Below are 10,042 nucleotides of genomic sequence, written 5' to 3' on the forward strand. Positions count from 1 at the left end.
AGTGTCAGTGTGAGGTCTGCAGGCCACGCCCCGCCCTCCCCCCGGCCCCCGCCCGTTACATTGCTCCGAGGAACTGGCCTCGGGTCAGAGGTGCAGACACAGAGTGTCATTTCCAAGGTCCTGGAAATGCTGAGAAGGGTTTGTGTTCATCTGAAGTTGTCAGGGCTGCTGGGAAATATTCCATCTGCTTATTTAGGTGAGGGATGAGGACGAGTCCTGAGCAGAGGAAGAAGTGAATTAAAAGGGCAAGGGGTGAGCAGTGCTGTCACCAGAAGCCCCGTCCAGACACAGGGCCCCGTCTTGGCCCTCTGGTTCTGTGTTCCCAGGGGTGACTGGGCAGGGCAGGGGTCCCCAGGCAGACTGGCCCCTGAGGACGGCCCTGTGGGCTACACTCTGCCCACCTGGCCTCCTTTCCCCACCCCTCTCCTTCACAGGAACAGGGCACAATGAGCTCTGGAATCTGCTAGAACTAGAGTGAAATCCAGGCTCTGCTCTTGACCATAGTGCGACCCAGGGCAGGTTAACCTTTCTCTCAGCCTTGTTTTATTTAATCTGCTAAAACTGTGAAAATAATATAACCTCGTTGACTTTTTAAAAAATCTGTAAAGGTATAAAAATTAAGATCTGTCTTGGATGGTTTGGGGTCACAGCCCCTAGCCCAGGGCAGGTGTGCTGCGGGTGTTCAGGAGGTGGTCGCCTCTACCATAGTCAGGCTGCATGGATCAGAAACTCTAGAGGTCATGAGTGAAGTGCAGCCTTGCAATTCAGCTCAGCTTCTGCAAGTATGCTTGGCATATTTAATGCTCTTTATAATGATTACTATGCCCCCCCATCAGGCAAAAAATGGTACGGAGTGATGTAAGTAACTATAATTACTCTATATTTACACAGTCAAGTGAAGTTTTTGCAGCCTGTTTCTTCTATGTGTTAGTTCTTCAGAATTCATAAACTATCCAAGGAGACAGTTTTCCCTGACGTCAGACATAATGTAATCCTCAAGATAATCCCACAAAAAAAAAAAAAAAAGAAAGAAAGAAAGAAAAGACAAAGGCTGGAAAGAGATTTGACTTCTCAGGAGCCAGGTTGCTTCTCTAAGAGGATTCAATTAGGTCCCCCAATCCCTTCGTCAAGCAGTATGTGCCAGGTCCTGGGCTAGGCTCTAGGGGTGCTGAAACAAACCAATCAAGGCCTCGACCTTAAAAGGACTCAGCCCAGGAGGAGGCAGCAGACAAGCCAACCAGCACCTGGAGTGCACTGAAGGCTGGAGCAGAGCCAGGCAGGAGGGGCACAGGACCACTCAGATGGCACTTGTGATTCAGCCTTTCATGATGGCTGTCAGGGGTTGGAATGGCTTCCCCGAAGAAGTGACGCTTCGCTGAGGGTGAAAGGAGAAGTAGAAGTTACCCAGATGGGCGTAAGGGGTGGTGGGAAAGAGCTGTGTTCTAGAAGCAGGGCGTGGCCCCATCACCCAGAGACACCATGGACATGGCAGGCTTGAGGTGTCAGGCAGGGCTGGAAGATGGGTTTGCTGGAGTGGGTAGGCATCCCATCACAGAGCTGGTGGTACCCAGCCCCTCCCACTAGCCCCTCAGGATCACATGAGTGTTCATTCAGCTCTCTAGCCTCAATGACTAGTTCTGTACTGGTGTCCCGCAGAAACTCTCTGTATGCTTGTTGAATGAATGGGTCACATTTTACAAAGTTTATTTCTACTTACGGTTTCTGACAAGACTGAACTGAGGTAGACCTCTTTCCCAACACAAATGCATGGAAAAGATGGACGAGATACTCCAAAAGAATCATCTAAGTGTATGACTGGAGGAGAAGGGGATGACAGAGGATGAGATGGTTGGATGGCATCACTGACTCGATGGACATGAGTTTGAACAAGCTCTGGGAGTTGGTGATGGACAGGGAGGCCTGGCGTGCTGCAGTCCATGGGATCTCAAAGAGTTGGACATGACTGAGCGACCGAACTGACTGAAGTGTACGACTGAGCATGAAAGAAAGAAGGGAAAATGGCCAGTTGCTTGAAATGAAGAGGAAACTAAGTCAAAGCAGTAATCATTACCAGAGCAAAGGGGAGCTGGGAGTATGATACCCTGATACAGTTATAGGAGCGAAGGTTTTAATGCCCATAGAAGGGAGACCATCTGGCTGGAAGCTGGAACTGAGAGGCCCGCAGAAAGCCAGGACCCAGGAAGGGCTGCTGGTCTTCGAACAGGGATCAGGAAGCCCTCTTGAGCAGCCCAGAGGAACATCTGTAGGTGAAGCAGAGGGGAGGCGCTCCTTTCTGGGGTGGGGATCCCAAGCAAGCCTGGACCGCCTGTGGGTGTGGAGGCTGAATGCACACCACCCAACTTCTGGGAATCCTAAACCAAGAGGTTAATGTCAAACTGGCAAGACCTATGGAACTCTTGGGGTCCCAGAAGAATAAACGCCAAAGCAGCAGAAGACACACGCACAACCCAGGAACATATGGGGCTCTCGCAGAGAACACAATCCCCACTTAAGATGATCTGAAAAAACAGAACAAACCATGTGAGGAAATGAACCACCCTAAAGCCAAATCCTCAGCGACCACGTTTGGGAGAACAGGTACTCTTAGAAGTAGAAATAAGTGAACAATCAGAAAGGGGTTATAAAATAAGTATAATCAAAATAACTAGAAGAGATGAAAGAATAGAAATAGTGAAAAACTAGGACACACAAAAAGAACAGGAAAAAAAAAATAGGCTGATTTTTAAAAAGCTCCAAATATAACACCTAAAAATTAAAAATAAAAAACTAAACACTCAAATCAGAATGGAGTTTCAAAAAGCAGACTATAAACAGCTATCAGCAGAGCAGTGGACTTTCCAGGCGGTGCTAGTGGTAGAGAACCTGCCTGCCAACGCAGGTGATGTAACAGATGTGGGTTCAATCCCTGGGTCAGGAAGATCCTGTGGGGAAGGAAATAGCAACCCACTCCAGTATTCTTGCCTGGGAAATCCCATGGACAGAGGAACCTGACAGGCTGCAGTCCATAGGGTTGCAAAAGTGTTGGAAATGACTTAGCGATTAAGCAACAACCGCTTTGAAGTCATGGGCCAGGCTTGATTTATCTTTGTTTCCGTAGCGCCTCACACACACATATACTGCCTGGAGTAGGGGCTTACTAAATGTTGAACTGAATTCTCATCAATCACTTGTTCACCCTTTGAGGCCTGTTCCTTGCTCTAGGAAGAGATCTCCAAAACCCAGTTTGAGGAACATGACTGAATCAGCTCTGGCTTCACTGGATTTCATACTAAAGGCAGGTGAAGTTTCTGTAACAGAGAAAAAGAAGGTGGTCTACAGGTGTATGGGCTGTGAAGGGCAGTGGGGAGACAGAGGCCTCACACCCCTTAGATGCAGATTTGAACAGCCTCGGGAGGCTGGCAGAATAATTGGAGGAGAAGGCTTTACTAATCTAACCTGAGGCACAAGAGGGCAGCTTCTTTCCCCTAATGATCTCAGAGCTTTAAGAATGTTTATCTGGGGACTTCCCTGGTGGTCCAGTGGCTAAGACTCCATGCTCCCAATGCAAGTTCAATCCTTGGTCAGGGAACTAGATCCCACATGCCACCACTGAAGATCCCACATGCCGCAACTAAGACCTGGTGTGGCCAGATAAAACGAATATTGAAAAGGAAAACTTAAAAAAAAAAAAAGAATATTTACCTGAGAATTGTGCCCTCCAGAGTTGAAGTCCTACTGGATATTGGACAAGTCTGAGGGTCTGTTTTCCCTGGAGCCTGGAGGCCAAAAGGAACTTCTTCATGGAGAAGGAGAATGGCATGACGTGGAATCATGGATTGGGGCTACTAAGATGTTCTAGGAAAGGACGTGGATACAAGAGCCCAGGGAGCAGAAAAGCAGAGTGCCTATTTTCAAAGCTATTCCATCTGATGGGAAAGACCACTGGGGAGAACTGAGAGCCTCAGTACTTACTCAGATTGCATTACTCAGTGCTTACGGATTGCATTTGGCAGTGATAAATACTAAAATGATTGCAAATTATATTGCAGGGAATACCCAGATAAAAGTAGGAGTTTTAATAATTAATTGTACCCAACTAATATTCAGCTGGGGCTTCCCCCTGGTGGCTTAGCAGTAAAGAATCTGCCTGCAATGCAGGAGACCTGAATTTGATACTTGGGTCGGTAAGATCCCTTAGAGGAGGGAATGGCTACCCACTCCACTATTCTTGCCTGGGAAATCCCACGGACAGAGGAGCCTGGTAGGCTACAGTCCACGGGGTCACAAAAAGAGTCGGGCGAGATTGATGGACTGAAACAACAACAACAATATTCACTAGTTTCTTTTATACATAGAACCTTATTTCTCTGCTGCTGTTGCCTTCATTTTTTTGGCTGAGACAAAATGAGTCCCTTAGGGGCTGGGCTGAAATCTCACTTCCTAAACACCACTGTTGAGATTCAGGCAGTCGAGGAATTGTCCCTGAAAGTGAACAGAGAAACACAGACAGGGCAGAGCCAGGGGAGAGAGGAGAATGTCTCAGCCAAGCTCAGGGGGTTCTCCACACTTGACTTCAAGGTCACAGTGGGGAGAGGAGTCTAGTCTGCCTTCAGACAGAGTGCTCACGGCTGAGGCCTGCAAGAGGCATGTGCACCAGCTTCTGCCCCAGTCAGTACTCTGCAAGCTGCAGCCGTAGCTCACGGAGGCAGCCCTGCTGGCACTGGGAAAACAGAAGGGAAGTCACGAGATGATTTTTCTGTTTGGGAAGGAGAGGCCATCAACACTGCAGGCATTCTATGTGCTAGGCAGGCTACAATGTCACCCCATTGAATCCCCAAGACAATCATATCAGAAAAGTATCATTAATCCCATTGCTCTTAAGAGATAAAAAAAACTTGAGGCTCAGGGAGGCTAGAAAACTTGTCCACAGGTTGAGAATGAACCCCAAGTCTGCCTCTAAGAGGAGCAAGAGAAAACTGCAGAGGGGGCCACCGAGGCATCTGTCACACTTCCTGAGATCATGGCTCCTACCCAGTTTCCTACACAAAGGCTTTCTCTTACAGGTCTTCAGTCAAAGCTTATCAATACTCACAACTCCTACATTCTCTCCTACATTGCTTTGTCTGATAACATGCTAGTTATCAGAATTGGGGATTAGGCCAATGTAAGTTGTTGTCACCAGACCTCTGAACTGCTCAGACACGGACTTCAAGCTACTGCCCTTCTCCCACTGAACAGAAACTCTGCCAACCTTATTTCCAAAGAGCAGAGAGTCAGGCCATGAACCTGACACCATTGTGTTTCTGGGGCCACAATCTGTCATGTGAATGGCTGCCTTCTCACACAATGGCCTAGAAATCCTGCAACTGTTTTCCAGAAACAGAGCCATCCAATAAGAGTGATGGTGTTAAAGGATGCTTGGTCAACTTTCCTGAATGACTGATTTGGTGGGAATTGCGGGTACAAGATAGCTTAGGATAGCATTCGCCTAAGGATAAATTACAAAGACGAGTAACACTTTGAAAGTAATCTGAATGGAGATTTGGTCTTGAAGGCACTCAGTAACCCATCTGCCACCAATAACAGAGCAAGAGTTCTTGAGGAAGATGCAAGTTTTCTTCTAGAAGGTTCCATTGGCATGTGCCTATTTGACCCAAAACTAACCGGTTTGGGTTCTTGTCATCACTGAGTAGCACCTTGGGACATCAGTTGTCTTTCATCTATTTTCTTCCCAGAGTTAATGTGATAATGTTGACTCTGCCTCACTCAGCTGTGGCAAGTGACCTTAAACAAGTTACTTACATTCCCTAGACCTCAGTTTCTGCAAATACAATAGTAATAGAAGAAAATTCTTCAGGTTATCATGAGAATTAAGTGGGATAACACTTAATTACAGTACTATCCCTTGACTAGTCCGTTTAGTCACAGCTATGGTTTTTCTAGTAGTCATGTATGGATGTGAGAATTGGACTATAAAGAAAGCTGAGCATCGAAGAATTGATGCTTTTGAACTGTGGTGTTGGAGAATACTCTTGAGAGTCCCTTGGACTGCAAAGAGATCCAACCAGTCCATCCTAAAGGAGATCAGTCCTGGGTGTTCATTGGAAGGACTGATATTGAAGCTGAAACTCCACTACTTTGGCCACCTGATGCAAAGAGCTGACTCACTGGAAAAGACTCTGGTGCTGGGAAAGATTGAGGGCAGGAGGAGAAGGGGATGACAGAGGATGAGATGGTTGGACGGCATCACCGACTCAATGGACATGAGTTTGAGTAAACTCTGGGAGTTGGTGATGGACAGTGAAGCCTGGCGTGCTGCAGTCCATGGAGTCGCAAAGAGTCGGACACAACTGAGTGACGAAACTGAACTGACTGATCCCTCGTCCGTGATACACACAGTAGGTGCTCAATGGTAGCTGCCTTCGCCATTCATCACACTCATTGTCTTCTTCAGGGCACACCCCTCACCTCACTCATCACCACTTTCACTGTCCCACAGACAAACACACGCAGTCAAGGAGGCAGTCTGTGATGAAGAAAAGAAGTGTATAAAACTATGCCAGGAGCCATCTTTGAACAAGGTCACAAACTTAAACCTCAGTAGGTACCCATGAATGGCCCATCTCTAAAATTCCCAAGGTAAGGAGGAGGGATACATTGGGAGATTGGGATTGACATACCCACACTACTATATATAAAATAGACAAGAAAGTACTATATAGCACAGGGAACTCCGCTCATTACTCCGTCATGACCTATATGGGAAAAGAATCTAAAAAAAGAGTGGATGTATGTATATGGAAAACTGATTCACTTTGTTGGACAGCAGAAACTAACACAACATTGTAAATCAACTATATTCCATTAAAAGTTATTTTAAAAAATTGAAAACAAATTCACAAGGCAGGCAGACTATCGCAACAAACTCCTATAAACAGTATAGTCAGACTGAACTACAACAAAAGGCACACAGTGAACCCAGTAAGCAAGCACATGATTAGAGATGAAGTAGGGGTGTGGGGTCAAGAAGAGCTGGAGCCTGGAAAGGAAGGTTCGCTTTGGAATATATTGGGTTGGCTACAAACCTCGTTTGGGTCTTCCTGTAAGCCCTGCACTAATCTTTCAGCCAACCCAATACTTCTAATACATTACATCTGTTCTGACACAAGTATTTTCACACCCTATACAGAAGGGCAAAAGAGATTTTACAGGAGAAATACTTCTGTGCCAGCTCTTTTCTAGTACAGTCACAAAAAGTGTGGCTGCCTCCCTGAGAATCTCTTAGTCAGGGAGGCCGCGTACACGGAAGCCCAGGGGTGCTACCTCCACAGGACAGGGTCAGGCGACAAACTTTCCCACAGAGTGGCTTACTTGTTGCTGTCTCGGTACTCGTAGACATGACATCCTTGAGGCAACCCAGTCTCGTGGTCCAGAGTGAAAGCCAGCTTTAGCTGCATAAGGAGAGAAGAGAAAAACGAGTACGTTTTAGGCAGTGTGCTCTGTTCATTCTGACAGCTGAAATGAAAAACAACAAGAAAACAAGCAAAATCACTTTCCCTCAAGAGGATGTGTTGTGGAGAACCTGGCCTGCCCGCCCCGGGAAGAGCCTGCACCTTACAGGGACACGGGTGTCAAGAACTGTCACCAGGACTCAAGTTCTCCATTCGGTGAGCAACCAACTTTTATTAAGGCCCCTACTTGGTGATAGACCCTGAGTGAGCTAATGGGGAAAGAGCAGAGAAGAGTAGCAGAGAGGATCCTATGGTTTAGTAGGAGACAGACATCCATCACATAATTGTGCTGATGAATGGAAAAAACATTTATATACATATATATATATATATATATATGAAACTTTAAATAGGTTCTCTGAAGAAGGAAAAAAAAAAACCTCCTTTGTTTCTATAGGGGTAAATAACCTGACCTAGACTGGGAAAGTGCAAAGACAGGGTTACCTAGACAGTGGGAAGGATGGAGGGGAGAGAAGAGGGCCCTCATTGGCAGAGCCCTGGGTGCAAGACTTGCAGGAGCTGAAGGATGGATTGGGGGTGGGGGGCATATATTGGGCAATGATGCTAGAGAGGAAGGCCAGGGCAGGGTATGCAGGGCCTTCTCAGCCATGTTGGAATTTCTGACCTTTACCTTACTAGCAAAGGGAAGCCTCTGACATGTTTTAAGAAAGGGGTAGATGACACGACCAAAGTTATGTTTTAGCAGGATCTCTTTGTCTATTACAGAAAAGACCTTTGTCTATTAGAGAAAAGAACGCAGCAGGGAGAGCAGAAGTAGGAGACCCTGTGGCAGGCGACTGAGCAGTGGGGGTGAGTGGTGATGGGGCTGGGACCAGACGGCACGTGGGCGAGATGGAGAGAAACGGACAATGTGAGATCTCCAGTAAAGGTTCAGGAACAGAATGGACAGAATATGCTGATGGATTCAGTGCTGGAGAATGTGAGGACAGAAAACAGGAAGTTGAGGATGGTTCAGATTTTTGATGTAAACAACCAGGCAGGTGGTGGTTCCGCTGCTGAGCTGGAGGACTGAAAGCGGGGACGGGCAGACAGTCCAACGTCTGATTTTGGCCATGTTGACTTGGAGGCGCTCCTTAGCTTTTTCCTGATTAGGGAAGATCAGGAACAAGGATTCTGGTGATGATGTCTTGGTTTCTTTCCGGATTCTGAGAGGAGTGCTCAGGTGTGGCTGAGAAGCCGGAGCTTTGTGAGATGTGTCTGTCCTGCTGGGGCCCGGACGGTTAGGGCAGCTCTAACATTTCCAAATGCAGAGCTAGTTATCAGATTTACAAATTTCCTGGGTTTAAACATCACTAGGGAGGGAATTCCCTAGAGGTCCAGTGGTTAGGACTTGGTGATTTTACTGTGATGGTCTGGGGTTCAATCTAAGATCCTGCAAGCCACACAGTGTGGCCAAAATAGTTCAATTAAATTTTAAAAAATCACCAGGGAACTTTTTAACTAAAATTAACTGCACGTTAGGAGGATACATTATTATACCTTTTTTTTTCTTTTTTTACTGAAAGCTGCTGACACAACTACTGATGTGCATCATTAGATTCTGGATGCCTTTCCTCTTCCTTAGAGGGACATGAGCTTGTAGGAATGGCCTGTCCTCTCACTGACCCAGATGAAAATACAAAAGCAGAAACAAGCCCTGCTTCACCAGCATAGAGCCAGGAACTTCAAGTCAAAGGCATGTTTTCCCCACAGAGCACCGCTTGGATCTTCCCAGCCCTCGTTCAGTAAAACAGAAAACAGTTATTTACAAATATCTGTTAATTACAACCCCTTTTTTTTTCTTTACTTTCCTTTTTGTAGCTAAATTCAGGTCTCTATACATTTAGTCCATTTCAAAGTCTCTACTGTTTAGAAATTTTCAAAGCCTTCGATTCAGTGATTCAAGTTACAAATTTATGGCTTGGGAAAGTATCATAAATGTAGAGGAAAGAGTTTTCTTTTTTAAAAAACTATTTATTTCAGTATTATTTATTGGAAGGACTCCGAAAAACCAGAAATAGCAGAATAGTTAAATAAACCATACTAGAGTCAGGTGTAGAATAGCATATGGCTGTTAAATGGTTTATAAAGAATTTTTATTAACCTGGGAAAATATTTGGGTTAGATGAAAAGAAGCAAGATGCACATTTGATCAGTTCAGTTCAGTTCAGTTGCTCAGCTGTGTCCGACTCTTTGCGACCCCATGAATTGCCACATGCCAGGTCTCCCTGTCTATCACTAACTCCCGGAGTTCACTCAAACTCACATCCATCAAGTCGGTGATGCCATCCAGCCATCTCACCCTCTCTCGTCCCCTTCTCCTCATGCCCCCAATCCCTCCCAGCATAAGGGTCTTTTCCAATGAGTCAACTCTTCGCATGAGGTGGCCAAAGTATTGGAGTTTCAGCTTCAACATCAGTCCTTCCAAAGAACACCCAGAATTGATCTCCTTTAGAATGGACTGGTTGGATCTCCTTGCAGTCCAAAGGACTCTCAAGAGTCTTCTCCAACACCACAGTTCAAAAACATCA

At 46.0% G+C, this 10,042-nt stretch overlaps 1 protein-coding gene across 1 annotated transcript in view; it reads right to left on the reverse strand.

The window, feature by feature from the left end:
• The window catches only part of DIS3L2 (DIS3 like 3'-5' exoribonuclease 2), a 347,038-nt gene that overhangs the window by 35,117 nt on the left and 301,879 nt on the right, over window positions 1-10,042 (reverse strand). The window contains exon 14 of the mRNA XM_010837096.1: window positions 7,372-7,451. Coding sequence (XP_010835398.1) covers window positions 7,372-7,451 — 80 coding nt within the window. The remainder of the gene's footprint in view (window positions 1-7,371; window positions 7,452-10,042) is intronic.

Source organism: Bison bison, unplaced genomic scaffold (genome assembly GCF_000754665.1).
Source record: "Bison bison bison isolate TAMUID 2011002044 unplaced genomic scaffold, Bison_UMD1.0 scf7180017864068, whole genome shotgun sequence".
In the NCBI taxonomy this organism is placed as follows: Eukaryota; Metazoa; Chordata; class Mammalia; order Artiodactyla; family Bovidae; genus Bison; species Bison bison.